Consider the following 22,502-nt stretch of genomic DNA (forward strand, 5'->3'; position numbering starts at 1 on the left):
ATTTTTAGTAGAGACAAGGATTCACCATGTTGGCCAGGCTGGTCTCAAACTCCTGAACTCAGGTGATCTGCCCGCCTTGGCCTCCCAAAGTGCTGGGATTACAGGCATGAGCCGCCACGCCCCACCAAAATTTTTTTTTTTTGTAGAGATGGGATCTCACTGTGTTACCCAGGTTGGTCTCAAACTCCTTGCCTCAAGCAATCCTCCTGCCTTAGCCTCCCAAAGTGCTGAGTTTATAGGTGTGAACTTCTGTGGCTGGCCTGAAATTGTTCTTCTTGATAAATATGAATTGCAATTATCCAATAATGATTTCATACCTGTTGGTATTAGGCTGTCAACTCCAAGGCCAATTCTGAGCTTTGGAGATAAATGAGTATCATTCATCACAGGACCTAGAATAGGAAATCTTAATAGTATGATTTTTTTTCAAGGAAATTAAATTTCTATTCATAATCTTGAACATGGAAACCTATATTTATGTTATTCTAATACACTGTCTTTTTTTCTCTCAGGATGGTACAAAACAGAAAAGGGAACGGAAAAAGACAGTCTCATTCAGCAGCATGCCAACAGAGAAGAAGATTAGCAGTGCAAGTGATTGTATTAATTCAATGGTTGAGGGTTCAGAACTCAAAAAGGTTCGCTCCAACTCTAGAATTTATCATAGGTACTTTTTACTGGATGCCGACATGCAGAGCCTAAGGTGGGAGCCATCTAAGAAGGATTCCGAGAAAGCCAAGATTGACATTAAATCCATCAAGGAAGTGAGAACAGGAAAAAACACAGACATATTCCGCAGCAATGGCATTTCTGACCAGATATCTGAAGATTGTGCATTTTCTGTCATATATGGAGAGAATTATGAGTCACTGGATTTGGTTGCCAACTCCGCAGATGTTGCAAACATCTGGGTTACAGGACTGCGGTACCTAATTTCTTATGGAAAACATACACTTGATATGTTAGAAAGTAGCCAAGATAACATGAGGACTTCTTGGGTTTCACAAATGTTTAGTGAAATCGATGTAGATAACCTTGGACATATAACTCTGTGTAATGCTGTGCAATGTATCAGAAACCTCAATCCTGGTTTAAAAACAAGCAAAATTGAGCTTAAGTTCAAAGAATTGCATAAATCAAAGGACAAAGCCGGTACCGAGGTCACAAAGGAAGAATTTATTGAGGTTTTTCATGAGCTTTGTACTAGACCTGAAATTTATTTCCTTTTAGTTCAGTTTTCAAGCAATAAAGAATTCCTTGATACCAAGGACCTTATGATGTTTCTTGAGGCAGAACAGGGTGTGGCACATATAAATGAGGAAATAAGCCTTGAAATTATTCACAAATATGAGCCATCCAAAGAGGGTCAGGAAAAGGGCTGGCTGTCCATAGATGGGTTCACTAATTACCTTATGTCACCTGACTGTTATATATTTGATCCAGAACATAAGAAGGTCTGTCAGGATATGAAGCAACCTCTGTCTCATTACTTTATAAATTCATCTCATAATACATACTTAATAGAGGATCAGTTCCGAGGTCCCTCCGACATCACAGGATATATTCGAGCTCTTAAAATGGGTTGCCGGAGTGTTGAATTAGATGTATGGGATGGGCCAGACAATGAACCTGTAATTTACACAGGCCACACCATGACCTCTCAGATAGTTTTCCGCAGTGTCATCGATATTATTAACAAGTATGCATTCTTTGCTTCAGAGTATCCTCTTATCTTGTGTTTAGAAAACCACTGTTCCATTAAACAACAGAAGGTAATGGTTCAGCACATGAAGAAACTTTTAGGAGACAAGCTCTATACAACATCACCCAATGTTGAGGAATCTTATCTACCATCCCCAGATGTCCTGAAAGGGAAAATACTAATTAAAGCAAAGAAGCTGTCCTTAAATTGCTCTGGGGTAGAAGGAGATGTTACTGATGAAGATGAAGGAGCGGAAATGTCTCAGAGGATGGGAAAAGAAAACGTGGAGCAACCCAACAATGTGCCTGTGAAGCGATTTCAGCTTTGTAAAGAACTATCTGAACTGGTCAGCATCTGCAAATCAGTTCAGTTCAAAGAATTTCAGGTGTCATTTCAGGTTCAGAAGTATTGGGAAGTCTGTTCGTTTAATGAAGTGCTTGCCAGCAAGTACGCCAATGAAAATCCAGGGGACTTTGTAAATTACAACAAGCGTTTTCTTGCTAGGGTTTTCCCCAGTCCAATGAGAATTGACTCCAGTAACATGAACCCTCAAGATTTTTGGAAATGTGGTTGCCAAATTGTAGCCATGAACTTTCAGACACCAGGACTGATGATGGACCTGAATATTGGCTGGTTTAGGCAGAACGGAAACTGTGGCTATGTCCTCCGGCCAGCCATCATGAGGGAGGAGGTCTCCTTCTTCAGTGCCAATACAAAAGACTCTGTCCCAGGGGTCTCACCTCAACTTCTTCACATTAAAATCATCAGTGGGCAGAACTTTCCCAAGCCCAAAGGATCAGGTGCCAAAGGTGATGTGGTGGATCCTTATGTCTATGTTGAAATCCATGGAATCCCTGCTGATTGTGCAGAACAAAGGACAAAAACAGTGCACCAGAATGGAGATGCTCCCATTTTTGATGAAAGCTTTGAATTTCAAATCAACCTGCCTGAACTGGCCATGGTGCGCTTTGTAGTGCTGGATGATGACTACATCGGGGATGAATTCATTGGCCAGTATACAATTCCCTTTGAATGTTTACAGACGGGCTACCGCCATGTCCCCCTGCAGTCCTTAACTGGAGAGGTCCTTGCACATGCTTCTTTATTTGTCCACGTGGCTATTACTAACCGAAGAGGAGGAGGGAAGCCTCATAAAAGGGGCCTTTCTGTGAGAAAAGGGAAGAAATCCAGGGAATATGCATCTTTGAGAACGTTGTGGATTAAAACTGTGGATGAGGTATTCAAGAATGCCCAGCCCCCTATACGGGATGCCACAGATCTGAGAGAAAACATGCAGGTGCGTGCTTGTGTTTAATTATTTACTAAATGGTTTTCCTACTTAGTACATCTCCATAGTTTATAAATATATTTTTTATAGTAGTGTATTTATGTAGTTTTTAAATTCCAATTAGTTATTAGAATGTTTACCACTAGTCTCTTTTTTATCATTTAAATTCCTAAATGTACAGTTGGTGTTGAAAATATTGATTACATATTAGGATAAGTGAGTGTTGTTGCTGTGTTACACACCTTTGTCCCAGTCTCCGTTAATGACTGTTGAACAGTTCCTTGTTTTTTCTAATAGTATACATGGGAATCTCTGGGATTTCTGCATATTCCTTACCTGGAACACAAATTGATGATCTATCAAAATAAAAAGGATATAAGTCAAAGTAAAATGGATGTGATCCAGTCCTTTCTTATGAAGCTGTAATGCTGAGGAGATGGGAAGCCTTTAAATGAACTGTAAATCTATGTGTATACATAGTGAGCCTCATCTTGATTTGAGAGGATAGCTAATTCTGTGAGTAAAAGAGGTGTCTGTATTTATTAGAAGTTTAAGATAATAATTACCCCTGAAATATATAATGGCTAAAAGCAATCAGTTAGGAATTACATTTTTAATTAAGGATCACCCATACATCTAGCCATACACTAGGACCCCTGAGTGACACAGATCTAGACAGCAAGGGCCTGCCTCATGGAGACAGCAGCCTTAACCTGTCAGTGTGTGAGAAGTGGTGTGTGTGTGTGATAAGTGCTCCATGTCTGTTTATTTTGTATTTCAAAAAATTATATTTTAAAATGACCAATGAGAATGATGCCAACAAATAAAATCTGACTGAGAAAATTCAACGTATTTTCCCTATCTACTAATTCTATGTATACTTCATGAATAAAAAGACCTTCCCACAATAAGGAAATTTGTTTCTTTTCTGTTAAAGTAAAAGCATAACAGACATATGAAGGGCTTTTCCCTATTCCTGAGGGTGAAAGTGGTTTTGTAAACCCTCAGCTCTGAGCAAGTGCATTGTCCACTGCCCAGTGGCTGCTGGGGTGTGTGTGACACAGAATTCCTTTGAGGATTTGTCAGAGCTCAAGCATTGTCTTTTCCAAAGCCTTGTCTGCACTGAACCTGACAAAGCAGTCGGTAGTGATACTGAATGAGCAGCTGCCATGCACAAGCAATCTAGGCCATGAAGATGCAGTGGTGAACAAACAGATTGACTGCCTGCCATCAAGGGGCTTGCATGCTAGTTGGGGGCAGGCAGTGGGAAGGGGAAACAGACAGGAGGCAGGCAGATAAACAAATAGAACAACTGCAGATATGAGTAAGTGGTGTGATAAGAGTGACTGGGGAACCGCACTTTAAATATCACAGTCATGATTGATTTCTGTAACTGAATATATCAAAGTGATTTGAGCCAATGATACATAGTTTGATGTCCGTATTTAAAGCAATATTAATAAAAATGAAATGTTTAAATTTAAAAATAAAGTGTTGTTCATTCCCAAGAACCTGGGCTATTTGAGAGCAAAAGGACAGGCCTACAGGGCCTAGATCCACCCCCTCTGCCCGCATGCCCAGTCCAGTCCAGGACCCAAGTGTGCCTGAAATAGCCCACCTGACTCTTATTATGATTATAATTGGCCTGTTATTACTCACGGTGACTCAAAGCCTGGGCCTTAACATCAACAGCCTTCAGGTAAAATCTTGACTCCTTCACTTACTAACTGTGTGACTCTAGACAAACAGAGAGGGATTATAGCCAAGGCTCAGTCTTCTTATCCATAACATGGTTTGCTGTGTGGATTAAATGGAAGTAATGTGTAATAAATAATGCCTAGTATGGCTTAGCACTTAATAAGTGTTCAAAGAAGGCCAGCTTATGGCATTTTACAGTGTTGAAGGTTTTTCTTTCGTGGATATTTAAATGGCATACCTCTGGTGATTAGAAAAAAGAGAGAGGCATTGAGATCAGCAGTGACTCTAATAGGGGAAGGTCACAGGTAACCAAGGTCCCTGCTGGGCAGACTCACGAGAGAACAGTAGCATCCTCAAAGGTTCTTTAGATTTTGAGCCAGCAGTCATAAATAGATGAGAGATTCAGGTTTCCACCTTGCAAATATTTCTTTCTCTTTTGTATGGCTGGTATATTTGATACTTATTTTAAACCAGATTGGATTTTTTCCCCCTAAATCTTTACCCTCTTTGAATGCAGAAGCCATTCTCTCTATTTGCTCATAGTTGCTTATCCGTATCAGCACTACTATGAACTTTGGGCTGAAAAGAGGCCTTGCCCTTCAGAAGAAATTTGACTTATTTGCATTTTCAGTACTTTTGATAAATTGGTGTTACGAATGCCCATAACAGCATTTACTTTGGATAGTAGCCATTTTTCCCAGGATAAAATAATCATTAGCCAATTCTGTTATAACACTGGTAATAACTGTTGTACCAGGTGGTTCAAACGTAAACAGATATATCAAATATAATATCCATGATAAATTGAAACCCCCAGTTAGTTACAAATGCTCCTTTCATTCCATTTAACAGAATGCGGTGGTGTCATTCAAGGAGCTGTGTGGTCTGTCCTCTGTGGCCAATCTCATGCAGTGCATGTTGGCGGTGTCCCCCCGCTTTCTGGGGCCTGATAACACACCCCTAGTGGTCCTGAATCTCAGCGAGCAGTACCCCACAATGGAGCTGCAGGGAATTGTGCCGGAGGTTCTGAAGAAGATCGTAACAACTTATGACATGGTGAGTTGTCCTTTGTCCTTTTACATAGCCTGGGTGAGAGAGATGTCCTAAGACAACACATCAGACATGCTTTGGAGCTTTTGCTGAAGTGCACTTTCCTATTTCATGCTTCATTCACCTATGCTGGAGAAATAATTCCCCTGACCTTGCTGTATTTGAAAGAGATTAGCGTGTTGTTGTTTTCGAAAGCAGAATTCAGAGACACCTCAGTTGGATTAAATATTACTTAGCTTCTCAACTATATCTGAATTGATTTTTTAAAGGATGCACTATTTTCCACACAGCTGTAGGAAAGAGTTTTTAAAAATCTTCTCCTGCAGCCAGTCATTGATTTATTTGTTTTCATTTTATTTTCATTTTTTCAACTGGTAAAGGCAAGCAATTTAACCTAAAAATGTAATGCCATGAGGGGCAGGTGCCTGTATCACATGACTCTGCACCAGGCAGTGGTTTCCCTTCTTACGGCAGCTGCTGTGTGACACCTGTACTTGTAATCAGCTTAACACTAATGGGGTATCCTCAGGATACCTAGAATATTACATATTTGTACTTAAGATTTACCTTGAATTTTCTTAATCACATCCTGCTCTTATTGTAATTTTTTATTTACTGTAACTCTAAGAGAGATTTTAGTGGGTGAAGGACACCCATTTAAAGTGTATGATGTAGTTGAAGCTGTCAGTGACTCTTCAGCCTCTCAGGGTTAAGGGTGATGTTGGGCACTCCCCTCCCAGATGGGCCAGGTTGTCTTCTAGTACTATTTAGAGCGCCTGGGGGTTAGTACCTCATCTGCTACCTCCTCCACTCCAAAAGCACAAGCTAAGACCACTAAACTCTAGGTTTCTTCTGATGTAGCTTGCCGTGATCAAGGACAAAACAGGATCAGCATCATAAACCTAATCAGAAATATTTTTGACGGTTTTGTAAGTTGTCTGAAAGCTGTAATTTAGAGGGATTTATGCAATTCAAGGGAAAGAAAAAAGATGTTAGGCCAGCACTTCTCAAATTGTGACTACTTCATAGGTTTCTTAGGATGTTAGTAAATACCACATACGGGAAGGGTTTCATAGGATATTAGTAAATATCACATGGGGGGAAAATAATTTTTTATTATTTTCCTTGATTAAATAATTTTGGGAAATACTAGTTTGAAGCAAAAGTAATCAGTTTCCAGTTTCACAAATTGACTTGACCATTGGAATTCTATTTCTAAAAACAAAGGTTCTGAATAATATATTTTGGAAAATGCTTCTGTAGTCTTTGGTTGAATAAGTCTAGAAGTACAAGTCAGAAGAATGCAATGTTTTAAACAGCTTGTGAGTTTATTACCTTTAAAAAAGTGATATTTGCATATTTCATAGATTCCTATGAAGTAGTCACACATTGTAGTGGGGCTGTTTCCTTCTTAGCATTCATGGTAACCTTAAGAGACACCAGGAACTGAATACTGGACACTGCAAGCAAATTACATAGAGTGGCACCCTCCTGCAGAGAGGAGGGAGGCCAGGGTCAGGTGTCTGATTATGCTTGGGTGCTGAGTGCCACTGTGCTAAGTGCCAAAGGGGGCCACAAAGACTCATGTGAACAGCCCCATCCTCGGGGAGCCGTGGAGTCCACCAGGAGAGAAAGCGAGGCTGGGGACCAACATCAACACAGCAAACTTATGCCGAGATTCCTTTGGTGGGGAAATGGAAAAAGGGGTGAAAATGGAAAAGTTTGAAGAACTTTTCCATGCTGTGACCCAGACTGCCTAGATAGTTCTTGACTTCTTAAGTTTTATGAGACAAAGCCAAAAAAAGTAACTGATATTTATAGACTTTTTTAAGCATAAGCCACTAATAAAATCACAGACCTGTTTCATTGACCAAAATCTAATATGATTTACCCCCAAGACATTTCTTTGATTTCTGTGATAGTCATACAGTGACGTTTCTTCATGGCAAGCTTTTTAACAGGGACTTCCTGAGAGTGGGGTGCTAGTCCCCCGTGTAGGTGGTAACAGCATAACAGGGCAGGCCAAGTTCAGGGGCTGATTTCTGCTCCATCAGGAGTGTGATCATAGCTGGATTCTCATGGTCTGTGTTAAAAATCCTTATGGCCACCAGCAACCTTTACGGGACTCACAGCAATATTCAGCTCAGGAATGGCTCATTGCTCCTTGGTTCCCTGCTCCTTCCTCTTGGACTGGTAGTTGCTAGCACTGAATATGTAACTCTTATCTGCATCTAACTGTATCATTATATTGTTGTAGAATTGACAAGACAGAATATGCTAGCTTGCTTAAAATTTTTAAATTATAAAATTACTCTTTTATAATGTATAATTGAAATAGCTGTGCAGCCTTATACTGCCTTATTATCAATATGTTCTGTTAATTCCATCTGATAAAATAAGCTGATAAAATTGAAAATTAAATTCAAATTATAGCTGCAGCAATATTATAACTCTTGTAATATTTTACAGTTCTTTTAGTGACTTAATGGTTTCTTACCTTGTGACAATTTATTAAAGCTAGCCAGAATAGATTAAATATTGATGGGAAATGTACTAAAGGTCTCAGACAGCCCATAACTCTAAATATAGCTCTTTATTTTTGTAATGTTATGTTGAGCTTGACCCAAAATTAACATTAGAAATAAGATCTTATTTCATTCTGTTGACTTCCCATATATCATGTGTGGAGGCGAATAAGAAGTAAAGTCAAGTTGAGAAACTCCTCCAGAACTCCTGTGCTGTGGCCAGTCTGCATGCCTAAAGTGTGTCTTCCTGTGAGGACAGTGCCATGGTACCTCCTAAAATGTACGGATGTGTATTTATGCTATCAAGATTGTGATTACTTTTCAATTTCTAGACTCTATTAGTAAAATAGTATTTCAGAAGTGTGCCAGTTTCTTTGTGAAAACAGAGAATGCAGATCATTGTCCTAATGGCTTCCGTGATTACCACCAACAAACAGGCCTTGAACACTGCTGAAATTGTGCTTTTACAGGACTTGTGGTGCTCTTGTGGCTCCTGTGGTGGGGTGAGCCTGGGACTTACCTCAAGAAGGCAGGTATCAGAGCCATTCAGGAGTGGAGAAGAGGAGACTTTCACACACATCCTTAGACTAGGCAGATTAAGGGAGTTTTAGTAGGAACAGGCCTGGGATGGAAAGTGGGAATGACCCTGTTAGCAGTGCTGGAGTCAGAGACATGAGTGTGGGATAGAAGGCACCTGCTGAACTTGTGCCTGGAGGCCTGGGGCACATAGATGACCCTTCTTCCTCCCAGTGGTGAACAAGGGCCCTAGAGTCCTCTCCCGCTAGAACCTAGAGCAAGAAAGCTGCACATAGCAACCCTAGGTAGGGAAATTGTAGCAGGGCTGGAAGGGGGCCTCATGCAAATGGAGGCTTGCTGGGCCTTTAAATGAGGCATCTTTGTCCACTTAAGCTCAGTGTCCTTAAGTACTTCATCCCATGATTTAGGGACTCAACTTGTGAGGGCTCGTCTTCCTCTGGTCAACTTGTTCTCTCTGCCTCTCTCAATGGAAGTGACCCTTGAGTCCCTTTTTTCTTTTTTTTTATTTTTTATTTTTTATTTTTTTATTTTTTTATTTATTTATTTTTTTTTATTTTTTTTTCAAGGCCCCTAGTGACTTTATTTTTATTTTTATTTTTTTTTTATACTTTAAGTTCTAGGGTACATGTGCATGACGTTTATATCATGTATAACTCCCCAATGCAATCCCTCCCTCCTCCCCCCTCCCCATGATAGGCCCCAGTGTGTGATGTTCCCCTTCCCGAGTCCAAGTGATCTCATTGTTCAGTTCCCACCTATGAGTGAGAACATGCGGTGTTTGGTTTTCTCTTCTTGTGATAGTTTGCTAAGAATGATGGTTTCCAGCTGCATCCATGTCCCTACAAAGGATGCAAACTCATCCTTTTTTATGGCTGCATAGTATTCCATGGTGTATATGTGCCACATTTTCTTAATCCAGTCTGTCACAGATGGACATTTGGGTTGATTCCAAGTCTTTGCTATTGTGAATAGTGCCGCAATAAACATACGTGTGCATGTGTCTTTGTAGTAGAGTAATTTATAATCCTTTGGATATATACCCAGTAGTGGAATGGCTGGGTCATATGGTACATCTAGTTCTAGATCCTTGAGGAATCGCCATACTGTTTTCCATAATGGTTGAACTAGTTTACAATCCCACCAACAGTGTAAAAGTGTTCCTATTTCTCCACATCCTCTCCAACACCTGTTGTTTCCTGACTTCTTAATGATTGCCATTCTAACTGGTGTGAGATGGTATCTCATTGTGGTTTTGATTTGCATTTCTCTGATGGCGAGTGATGATGAGCATTTTTTCATGTGTCTGTTGGCTGTATGGATGTCTTCTTTTGAGAAATGTCTGTTCATATCCTTTGCCCCCTTTTCATGGGTTGTTTGTTTTTTTCTTGTATATTGTTTGAGTTCTTTGTAGATTCTGGATATTAGCCCTTTGTCAGATGAGTAGGTTGCAAAAATTTTTCCCATTCTGTAGGTTGCCTGTTCACTCTGATGGTAGTTTCTTTTGCTGTGCAAAAGCTCTTTAGTTTAATTAGATCCCATGTGTCAATTTTTGCTTTTGCTGCTGTTGCTTTTGGTGTTTTAGACATGAAGTCCTTGCCCATGCCTATGTCCTGAATGGTACTACCTAGATTTTCTTCTAGGGTTTTTATGGTATTAGGTCTAACATTTAAGTCTCTAATCCATCTTGAATTAATTTTCGTATAAGGGGTAAGGAAAGGATCCAGTTTCAGCTTTCTACTTATGGCTAGCCAATTTTCCCAGCACCATTTATTAAATAGGGAGTCCTTTCCCCATTTCTTGTTTCTCTCAGGTTTGTCAAAGATCAGATGGCTGTAGATGTGTGGTATTATTTCTGAGGACTCTGTTCTGTTCCATTGGTCTATATCTCTGTTTTGGTACCAGTACCATGCTGTTTTGGTTACTGTAGCCTTGTAGTATAGTTTGAAGTCAGGTAGCGTGACACCTCCAGCTTTGTCCTTTTGACTTAGGATTGTCTTGGCAATGTGGGCTCTTTTTTGGTTCCATATGAACTTTAAAGCAGTTTTTTCCAATTCTGTGAAGAAAGTCATTGGTAGCTTGATGGGGATGGCATTGAATCTGTAAATCACCTTGGGCAGTATGGCCATTTTCACAATATTGATTCTTCCTATCCATGAGCATGGTATGTTCTTCCATTTGTTTGTGTCCTCTTTGATTTCACTGAGCAGTGGTTTGTAGTTCTCCTTGAAGAGGTCCTTTACATCCCTTGTAAGCTGGATTCCTAGGTATTTTATTCTCTTTGAAGCAACTGTGAATGGAAGTTCATTCCTGATTTGGCTCTCTGCTTGTCTGTTACTGGTGTATAAGAATGCTTGTGATTTTTGCACATTAATTTTGTATCCTGAGACTTTGCTGAAGTTGCTTATCAGCTTAAGGAGATTTTGGGCTGAGACGATGGGGTTTTCTAAATATACAATCATGTCATCTGCAAACAGGGACAACTTGACTTCTTCTTTTCCTAACTGGATACCCTTGATTTCTTTCTCTTGCCTGATTGCCCTAGCCAGAACTTCCAACACTATGTTGAATAGGAGTGGTGAGAGAGGGCATCCCTGTCTTGTGCCAGTTTTCAAAGGGAATTTTTCCAGTTTTTGCCCATTCAGTATGATATTAGCTGTGGGTTTGTCATAAATAGCTCTTATTATTTGAGGTACGTTCCATCAATACCAAATTTATTGAGCGTTTTTAGCATAAAGGGCTGTTGAATTTTGTCAAAAGCCTTTTCTGCATCTATTGAGATAATTATGTGGTTCTTGTCTTTGGTTCTGTTTTATGCTGGATTACGTTTATTGATTTGCGAATGTTGAACCAGCCTTGCATCCCAGGGATGAAGCCCACTTGATCATGGTGGATAAGCTTTTTGATGTGCTGCTGAATCCGGTTTGCCAGTATTTTATTGAGGATTTTTGCATCGATGTTCATCAGGGATATTGGTCTAAAATTCTCTTTTTTTGTTGTGTCTCTGCCAGCTTTGGTATCAGGATGATGTTGGCCTCATAAAAAGAGTTAGGGAGGATTCCCTCTTTTTCTATTGATTGAAATAGTTTCAGAAGGAATGGTACCAGCTCCTCCTTGTACCTCTGGTAGAATTCAGCTGTGAATCCATCTGGTCCTGGACTTTTTTTGGTGGGTAGGCTATTAATTGTTGCCTCAATTTCAGAGCCTGCTATTGGTCTATTCAGGGATTCAACTTCTTCCTGGTTTAGTCTTGGGAGAGTGTAAGTGTCCAGGAAATTATCCATTTCTTCTAGATTTTCTAGTTGATTTGCGTAGAGGCATTTATAGTATTCTCTGATGGTTGTTTGTATTTCTGTGGGGTCGGTGGTGATATCCCCTTTATCATTTTTTATTGCGTCTATTTGATTCTTCTCTCTTTTCTTCTTTATTAGTCTAGCTAGCGGTCTGTCAATTTTGTTTATCTTTTCAAAAAACCAACTCCTGGATTCATTGATTTTTTGGAGGGTTTTTTGTGTCTCTATCTCCTTCAGTTCTGCTCTGATCTTAGTTATTTCTTGCCTTCTGCTAGCTTTTGAATGTGTTTGCTCTTGCCTCTCTAGTTCTTTTAATTGTGATGTTAGAGTGTCAATTTTAGATCTCTCCTGCTTTCTCTTGTGGGCATTTAGTGCTATAAATTTCCCTCTACACACTGCTTTAAATGTGTCCCAGAGATTCTGGTATGTTGTATCTTTGTTCTCATTGGTTTCAAAGAACATCTTTATTTCTGCTTTCATTTCGTTATGTACCCAGTAGTCATTCAGGAGCAGGTTGTTCAGTTTCCATGTAGTTGAGCGGTTTTGATTGAGTTTCTTAGTCCTGAGTTCTAGTTTGATTGCACTGTGGTCTGAGAGACAGTTTGTTATAATTTCAGTTCTTGTACATTTGCTGAGGAGTGCTTTACTTCCAATTATGTGGTCAATTTTGGAATAAGTGCGATGTGGTGCTGAGAAGAATGTATATTCTGTTGATTTGGGGGGAGAGTTCTATAGATGTCTATTAGGTCCGCTTGGTGCAGAGATGAGTTCAATTCCTGGATATCCTTGTTAACTTTCTGTCTCGTTGATCTGTCTAATGTTGACAGTGGAGTGTTGAAGTCTCCCATTATTATGTATGGGAGTCTAAGTCTCTTTGTAGGTCTCTAAGGACTTGCTTTATGAATCTGGGTGCTCCTGTATTGGGTGCATATATATTTAGGAGAGTTAGCTCTTCCTGTTGAATTGATCCCTTTACCATTATGTAATGGCCTTCTTTGTCTCTTTTGATCTTTGATGGTTTAAAGTCTGTTTTATCAGAGACTAGGATTGCAACCCCTGCTTTTTTTTGTTCTCCATTTGCTTGGTAGATCTTCCTCCATCCCTTTATTTTGAGCCTATGTATGTCTCTGCATGTGAGATGGGTCTCCTGAATACAGCAGACTGATGGGTCTTGACTCTTGATCCAGTTTGCCAGTCTGTGTCTTTTAATTGGAGCATTTAGTCCATTGACATTTAAGGTTAATATTGTTATGTGTGAACTTGATCCTGTCATTATGATATTAACTGGTTATTTTGCTCGTTAGTTGATGCAGTTTCTTCCTAGCCTCGATGGTCTTTACATTTTGGCATGTTTTTGCAATGGCTGGTACCGGTTGTTCCTTTCCATGTTTAGGGCTTCCTTCAGGGTCTGTTGTAAGGCAGGCCTGGTGGTGACAAAATCTCTAAGCATTTGCTTATCTGTAAAGGATTTTATTTCTCCTTCACTGATGAAGCTTAGTTTGGCTGGATATGAAATTCTCGGTTGAAAATTCTTTTCTTTAAGAACGTTGAATATTGGCCCCCACTCTCTTCTGGCTTGTAGAGTTTCTGCCGAGAGGTCTGCTGTTATTCTGATGGGCTTCCCTTTGTGGGTAACCCGACCTTTCTCTCTGGCTGCCCTTAAGATTTTTTCCTTCATTCAACTTTGGTGAATCTGGCAATTATGTGTCTTGGAGTTGCTCTTCTGGAGGAGTATCTTTGTGGCGTTCTCTGTATTTCCTGAATTTGAATGTTGGCCTGCCCTACTAGGTTGGGGAAGTTCTCCTGGATGATATCCTGAAGAGTGTTTTCCAACTTGGTTCCATTTTCCCCCTCACTTTCAGGCACCCCAATCAGACGTAGATTTGGTCTTTTTACATAATCCCATACTTCTTGCAGGCTTTGTTCATTTCTTTTTCTTCTTTTTTCTTTTGTTTCTCTTCTCGCTTCATTTCATTCATTTGATCCTCAATCGCTGATACTCTTTCCTCCAGTTGATCGAGTCGGTTACCGAAGCTTGTGCATTTGTCACGTATTTCTCGTGTCATGGTTTTCATCTCTGTCATTTCGTTTATGATCTTCTCTGCATTAATTAGTCTAGCTGTCAATTCTTCCACTTTTTTTTCAAGATTTTTAGTTTCTTTGCGCTGGGTACGTAATTCCTCCTTTAGCTCTGAGAGGTTTGATGGACTGAAGCCTTCTTCTCTCATCTCGTCAAAGTCATTCTCTGACCAGCTTTGATCCGTTGCTGGCGATGGGCTGCGCTCCTTTGCAGGGGGAGATGCGCTCTTATTTTTTGAATTTCCAGCTTTTCTGCCCTGCTTCTTCCCCATCTTTGTGGTTTTATCTGTCTCTGGACTTTGATGATGGTGACGTACTGATGGGGTTTTGGTATAGGTGTCCTTCCTGTTTGATAGTTTTCCGTCTGACAGTCAGAAGGACTGTCTGTTGGTCTGTTAGAGATTGCTTGAGGTCCACTCCAGACCCTGTTTGCCTGGGTATCAGCAGCAGAGGTTGCCGAAGATAGAATATTGCTGAACAGCGAGTGTACCTGTCTGATTCTTTCTTTGGAAGTTTCCTCTCAGGGGTGACGCCACCCTGTGAGGTGTGGGGTATCAGACTGCCCCTAGTGGGGGATGTCTCCCAGCTAGGCTACTCGGGGGTCAGGGACCCACCTGAGCAGGCAGTCTGTCCGTTCTCAGATCTCAACCTCTGCGTTAGGAGATCCACGGCTCTCCCCAAAGCTGTCAGACAGAGTCGTTCGGGTCTGCAGCGGCCCCGCTCTTTCCCCTAATGGACTGCAGCTGTGCGCTGTCCGCAGCGGTAGAGTCTACAGAGACAGGCAGGCTTCCTTGAGCTGCTGTGAGCTCCACCCAGTTCGAACTTCCCAGCGGCTTTGTTTACCTACTTAAGCCTCAGCAATGGCGGGCGCCCCTCCCCCAGCCTCGCTGCTGCCTTGCGGATAGATTGCCGCAGACGGCTGTGTTAGCAGTGAGGGAGGCTCCGTGGGCGTGGGACCCTCCCGGCCAGGTGTGGGATATATTCTCCTGGTGTGCCTGTTTCCTTAAAGCGCAGTATTGGGGTGGGAGTTACCCGATTTTCCAGGTGTTGTGTGTCTCAGTTCCCCTGGCTAGGAAAAGGATTTCCTTCCCCCTTGCGCTTCCAGGTGAGGCGATGCCTCGCCCTGCTTCAGCTCACGCTGGTCAGGCTGCAGCAGCTGACCCGCACCGATTGTCCGGCACTCCCTAGAGAGATGACCCCAGTACCTCAGTTGAAAATGCAGAAATCACCGGTCTTCTGTGTCGCTCCCGCTGGGAGTTGGAGACTGGAGCTGTTCCTATTCGGCCATCTTGCTCCGCCCCGAGTCCCTTTTTTTTTTTTTTCATACCTATCTACTTTTTTTCAACAGATGGGGGCTGGGCTCCATTATTAAGGCATGTGGTTGGGCTTTTGCCCACAACTCCATATTTATTGCATTGAACAGTATATTTTATTATATCATACATCATGACCATAAAGTCAGAGGGTCGAACTTTTGTACCAAATGATTGATTTGCTTTAAAGATGTCATGTTGGTTGTTTTGAAGTGGCGTATAATAGAAATTTAATTGCTTTATTTCAATAAAACAGATACAGAATAAGTTACTGCATTTTTGGTGATGAATTCAATGCCCATTTATAAGCTCTTACCATGTGCACTGCTCATTCATCAACAACAAGTATTTATTGAGTGCCTACTGTGTACCAGTGACTATTCTAGGCAACATGTGGTAATATAAAGATGAAAAAGACTTTTTTTTCCCTTGAGGAGCTTATAATTTAGTTGAAGAGATGCTGCAGTATGTTTATAGATAACTGGTAAGGTGATAGACAACAGAAAGTAAATAGATATTTTAAAATATATAAATGAATTATGTGAATCTTCAAAGGAGAGAATGGTTAGTTTCAGGTTCAGGGATTAGGAAGACTTCAGTGAAACACTGGCCTTGAACTAGACCTGTAAGAATGAGTTGGAATTCAACTGGTAAAGAGGAGGCTATTGCAAGATGAGTTCACAGGGTGAAACATGCTCATAGGTGAAATATGCTCAAGCACATATTCTGGGAAATCCAGGTTTGGACTGTAACAAATAGTAGATTTTTGAGCAAAGGACTATGCTCAGAATTAGGCATTATGGAATTTGGGAGACTTGGAGTGAAACAGAACTCAGAGACCACCTGTTGAGCACCTTTATTTTGCACGTGAGAAAATGGAAACCCTATAGCACATCAAATTAACAACAGACCCGGGGTTGGTGCCCAAGTGGTATCTCTGTCCAATTTTTTTCTGCAATCCAGATCAGAAAAATTAACTGTGTAGAATGTGCAGATGAATGATCAATATAGCAATAAAACCCAAGTAACTTTAATAATAATAATCTGCAGTTATTCATGTGGGACTCTTAAAGTTACAGGCACCTTATTTTTTGTTCTTGTGCCTGAAAAATGTAGAAAATTCTTCATTTTGCATTACTTAACATATATTAAAAGGCAGATTTAATGCACTTAAAGAAAACTGTAATCAATAGATCAAATTCCACTCAAAGAAATTTGATCATAAATGTCTGAACGGGCCGGGCGCGGTGGCTCAAGCCTGTAATCCCAGCACTTTGGGAGGCTGAGACGGGTGGATCACGAGGTCAGGAGATCGAGACCATCCTGGCTAACACCGTGAAACCCCGTCTCTACTAAAAAAAAAAATACAAAAAACTAGCCGGGCGAGTTGGCGGGCGCCTGTAGTCCCAGCTACTGGGGAGGCTGAGGCAGGAGAATGGCGTAAACCCGGGAGGCAGAGCTTACAGTGAGCTGAGATCCGGCCACTGCACTCCAGCCTGGGCGATAGAGCGAGACTCCATCTCAAAAAAAAAAAAAAAAAAAAGTCTGAACATATTGTTTATAATTTCAGAAAACAAAAATGTAAATATTTTACTTAAAATATCTGTAAATGAACTTGAATACACCCACTATTGACAATCAAGATCAAGATTGAGCTTGTTCACTCGTGTAATTAGGGGCTGGTAAGAGAAAATAAGGAATATGTAACCTGAGTTTAAGAGAGTCCAGTGACTATCTGGATACTCTTCATAGAACACAGTGTTCTTAAGGATGGATCTGCACTGGCATTTCGGTGCATCTACCCTCCCCCATCATATAAGTGATTTAATTCATAATCTTTTAAAACTGAAGTGGCTTTTACTATCCTTTTAATGTTGAGAGTGATAATTCCATTCTCTGCCTATCTTTATTAGATGCAGGTTTACCAACTGTTTTAAACTTGAATTTTTAAAATTGTTATGAGATCTGTACTAACCTATAGAGATCAAGGAGTCAACATTCTTCCTCTATAGAGAGAAAACATTGAAAATTTAAATATTTTGTGATGTATTACATAAAAAGAAAGTTGTTTTCTAAAGTTTTTTGTTAATTTTGCTGCAGTTTTTCTGTCATGGGCTATGCTTTAGTCATTGTAATTAAATTGAAGTCGTAGAGAGGAAAAAGGAGAGAAGAAGAAAAAAATAAAGAAAATGAAGCCCACCTCTCTCTTACAGGCAGTACGGGGTGGTCTTATACGCAGCAAATGGGCAGTCTCCACCTGTTCAGAGATTATACATGAATTCATTCTCGTCATTGTAGTTCCATTCTCTGTACTCTCCATTTGAAATTAATTTTTTTCAGTCATTTTTTTTGCAACTTCACAAAAGTCTTGATTTTAATTGCCTTGATTTAATTAAGAAAGCATACTCTGAGGAGTCCATTTACCCAGCAGAGAATAGTATTTTTTAAAGGGCAGAACAAGATGCTTTGTCTGGGAGGATATTATTTGCTCTCTGTGAGTGTTTGTATATAAGTTGCTGAGTAGTCTCTTCTAACACATGACTTTAAATATTTCTTAAATAAAACAAGGTTCTTTAAATAAAATATGTGAAATGAAGATTTTTTTCCTCACACAGAAATGTTGGCAGTTGACATGCAGCATCATGAACATTCTGTGTTAAGTTGTTGGTATGGTTTCATATACTTTTTCTTGTTACTTCTCTATTCAGTGAAGAGATAAATCATACTTCATAATTAATGGAGTATGCTGGTTTAGACCAAGCCAGAGATGATCTGTAATAAGGTTACTATTGATCCCCATTGCCTTTGTGGCTTCTTTTGTCACTCTCCTGCCTCAGAACTTGACATTAAAACCTTTTAATTAAAGGTGTTAACTTTACCAACTTTTATAACTGTAGAAAAAAGACCAGATGGAATATTGTGCTTCGGGATAAGAATAAACTAAAAACGAATGAAAGAAGGAAGGGGGCGGTGGGAGATTTGGGAAAGGTAGATGCATCCTACAGACTGATAATTTGAAACCCAAAGGCTATTGTTTAATTTGATGACTGGAGAGGTCCAGCCGATGTTTCCAAAATCAGTTTCTCTGAAATCATCAAAACCATTGATGAGCCATTTTGTAATGGTTCAAGTTACCAAGCCAATGGAAGTGAAAATAAATGTTTAAAAGATACAGTGTGCTGGTAGCGTCACATGTATCATCAGATGAGAAGTACCAGGCCACCACAGAGTAATCAGAAGCTGGAAGATTGGGAAACCTTTGGGAGATTGTGCTTCAAGTATGTAAGTAGTGGTAATTGTAAGATTTTCCTTCCAATCCAGTTTTCTAACTTAACGTGTCTCCACAGAAAACACAGAGGAATACATATTTTAAAGTATTTTTACACACACACACACACATACACACACACCAGATACTAAGCAAGGAACAGGTGAGGAAAGAGTAGCACTTTAGGGGATGACAGCCTCCTTGAAAGAGGCTTCATCACATAGCACCACAGAGCAGCTTTTATCAATTAAGTTTGATATCCAGGTCTAAATTCTCTGGGAGGACGACTTTAATAGAGTTCAACATGTGGTCAGCTGGTGTCCTCAGACAAGAAATGATAAATGGTATTAAGCAAGCCACTATGTTATCTGACATACTAACAGTCTGATTTAAAATTGCCAAGTAAGCTAGGAAACAAGAGCTGCAGTGCCGTCCAGCCCTATTGGTAAATGAGAAATGGGACCCGGCTGTTAGCATCACTTCAGTTCCTGGGTAGATTTCACTTGAGCCAGTGCCACCTGGAGAACTGTTAGGGGACAGTGGTTTAGGGCCATGTATTTGATAGGGTCTCCATGGTTTTACTTTTCTGTTTAGAGCATTTTTATTGCTTTTTAAAGGGGCAAATACAGATTGCTTATTTTTCAAACAGTTTATTTCCCCGAATCTGGTAGAAAATATGAATTTATCTGAAACCCAAAGCTCAAGAAAAGTTAGGGAACTTATTTCTAAACCTATGCTTTATGGAAAAGAATACTACTACATTTTTTATAAAACTAAGATGTTCAAAGTACTGTAGCCTTTTTTCTTCCTGTGCAAAAGTAGAGGAGTTAATTCCTATGTTCCCATCAAATTCCACATTGAATATTGGATTTTGCTCCTATATAATTTCTTCAAGGCTTATTTTTTGATACTTTTTCTTCTTTGATAGTTTCTCTGTGTTTCTGTAGTGGCTGAAGGTGCCTCCTAAGTTCTTTGCTAAGTTCTTCTCTCTGTCAAGGACCCTTACAGGAAATTTAAAAAAAAAGAAAGAAAAGGATTTTATACATCTTTAAAATTCTGTTGGTGCTCTGGAGATAATATACACAGTTCTTTTGGTCAACTGGCAGTTTCCAAAGCTGTGAGGAAGTACTTAGCTTCCTTACCCCATTTATTCAGTAAACTTTTTGTCTTTACTAGACAAATAAACTTTAATTGAGTGGAGGAGGCCATGCTGGCTGACTTTCCATTTCTGTGGCCCTAATTCTAGTTGAGCCTTTCATCGCCTTAGGCTATGTGACAGAGTTTGAGTTCAAACTTCATGCTTAGTCCAGATGCAAAAGAAAATGTAACTGTCTTACCTCTCTTATGAGGGAGGTAGATGTCCCTGGATTTTAATTCTGTTGGTAAACTTCATCTATTGCATTCATTACATTATTCATTTTGGACTGTAAATGCTCAGCTCTTTAGGTAAAAATGCTCAGTCTCTCCTTCCCCGTCTTCCTTCACAAAGTGGCCACTAGTTGCCTGGAGAGGATGTGGTTGCAAAGCCTGTGGTTGCAAAGCCTTCTTTTTGTGTTCTTGGCAAAGAATGTCTAAACATCTAAAGCCATCATCCTCTCCTCCACTTTCTGTTCGCCTTGAGATGGGTACATAGTGCGGAGATTTCCCAGCTCCAACATGAGTCACTCAATACTGCAAGAGGTGGACTTCCAGCTCCTTTCCTCCTGCCTCAGAGCTGCAATTCCCTTGGCTCAGCCTTTGTAGTTGGAAGGAAGTCTCCTCTACCTTAGGGATAACACGCTGTGATCTACAGGTTGATTCTCCATGATATAGTTTGGCTGTGTCCCCACCCAAATCTCAACTTGAATTATATCTCCCAGAATTCCTACGTGTTGTGGAAGGTAGTTGAATCATGGGGCCAGTCTTTCCTGTGCTATTCTTGTGATAGCGAATAAGTCTCACGAGATCTGATGGGTTTATCAGGGATTTCCACTTTGCTTCTTTCTTATTCTCTCTTGCCACCACCATGTAAGAAATGCCTTTTATGCTCTGCCATGGTTGTAGCACCTCCCCAGCCATATGGAACTGTAAGTCAAATTAATCTCCCTTTTCTTCCGAGTCTCGGGTATGTCTTTATCAGCAGCGTGAAAACAAACTAATACACTCAATATGTCAAAATAATTTAGAAAATAGTTTCCCCTTGATAAATCCTGATTTTCAAGTCTATCATTTTGGTGAGAACCCAAGCAAAAATCTAATTTGACCTTTAAAACTGAGAAATGTCTCTGTGTTCATAATATAGTTGCTCTTCATCCGAGCTCTGAAACTTGTCCTTTGAATAGGTGGAAAGCCCCAGGGAAAACATGATTCATAAACTATGGCAGCATCTGTGAAAAGAAGTAACTTATTGACACTATCCTCATCACACTTCCGAGACTGCTGAAGCCACCCAGCCTGCAGCCTTTCCCTCTCTGCTGCCGTTCATCCTCTGGTTTGCCTTAAAGACATTCTTCCTGAAATATCACCCAGAGAAGGGCCTGGGTATTTCTGGGAGGGTCCAAGAGGTAGAGTTAGAAGTATGGTGTGACAGCTTTAAGAATTAAGCCAGCTAGAAGGATTATATTATGGTCATCAAGAACAATGGAGCCAAATTGCTCTGTTACCTTGACTATTTTTGTTAGGTGAACAACATTTTTTCTTAGAGCATCCTGGAAAAGTGGCATCTGTTTGGTGTGTTGAGATTGATGAAGAATTTGAGTTTAGCCTAATAATTGCCAAGAGAGAAAAAAAGGAGGGTGGACTGTGAGAGGAATAACTTTAAGAATATACACCTCATGCCTGTTTTCTTCTAGCAGTTGAATCTTTCCAGCATCCAGATTTTTTATTTACTGTTGAAATATGTATCAAACACTACTGGCAATAGTATAAAACCTTTTTTAAAAAACGTTTTTATAGCATCTAGAATCTGTGCGATATCTTAAATTGTGTAATTATTTTTGTAGTATTCACAGAATAGTATTGTCTCTACATTCAGTTTTGTGGATTATGATTGTCCTCTTTGTGGAAATTCAAACAGAAAAGCAATGATCAAAGAAACAAAGAACTTAATTGGCTTTCCATGTGTGGTAATTTGTATGTCTTTATGCAGTTTGTGAGTGCCAAATCTTTTCAGATTGACGAAAATGAAGACTAGCTGACCTAAAACATGTGACTCATAGCTCATTAATGCATTCAGCCTGCTTCTCCCTTTGAGTTTTACTTGGGACCCAGAGGAGAGCCATGTTGCTCCTTGGTCCTTCAACCTGTTCTGTGGGCACAGAGGTGGCTGTGCCAGCTTGTGCTGGCTACTTTGAAAGAAAAACAGAACAGATGTGTTCATCTTTATCAATACAAGTTACGGAGACTAGTGATAGAAACCTGGGGAGCTTACTGAGTGTGGGCTCCATTTGAAACCCCAAGTACTCCCTGAGCCACACCCTATTAGAGGGCATGGGACACACACCTTTACTGTTGAATTTAATTAGTTGTCCTAATGGTGGCAACTTCTGACCAGGTAGGATGATGTGAAGACTGTCGTGGTTCTTCATTGCACCTGAGAAGGAAGGTGGAACATATTCAGGGTAGAGTCAAGTGTGTAAGTTGCAGTGATAATATAATTTTATTGTTTAGAATCTTGATGTTCTTGATATCATTCCTTGGCTCTATAAATGCAAGATCCATTCATAAGGGATTTACTCAATCTATTGCCACCCATTCTTACGTAGTTTAGAGAG

At 40.2% G+C, this 22,502-nt stretch overlaps 1 protein-coding gene across 5 annotated transcripts in view; it reads left to right on the forward strand.

Moving 5' to 3' along the window:
• The first annotated feature begins 428 nt into the window (after positions 1-428).
• Positions 429-22,502, forward strand: part of PLCL2 (phospholipase C like 2) — a 94,911-nt gene continuing 72,837 nt past the window's right edge. For all 5 annotated transcript variants that reach the window (XR_004437353.1, XM_033212749.1, XM_033212750.1 and 2 more), the window contains exons 1-2: positions 429-2,999; positions 5,541-5,744. Coding sequence is in view for 4 of the 5 variants with exons in the window: in XM_033212749.1 (XP_033068640.1) it covers positions 462-2,999; positions 5,541-5,744 (2,742 nt within the window). In the remaining variant the exon portion in view is untranslated. The remainder of the gene's footprint in view (positions 3,000-5,540; positions 5,745-22,502) is intronic.

Source organism: Trachypithecus francoisi, unplaced genomic scaffold, assembly GCF_009764315.1.
Source record: "Trachypithecus francoisi isolate TF-2019V2 unplaced genomic scaffold, Tfra_2.0 Lachesis_group0, whole genome shotgun sequence".
NCBI lineage: Eukaryota > Metazoa > Chordata > Mammalia > Primates > Cercopithecidae > Trachypithecus > Trachypithecus francoisi.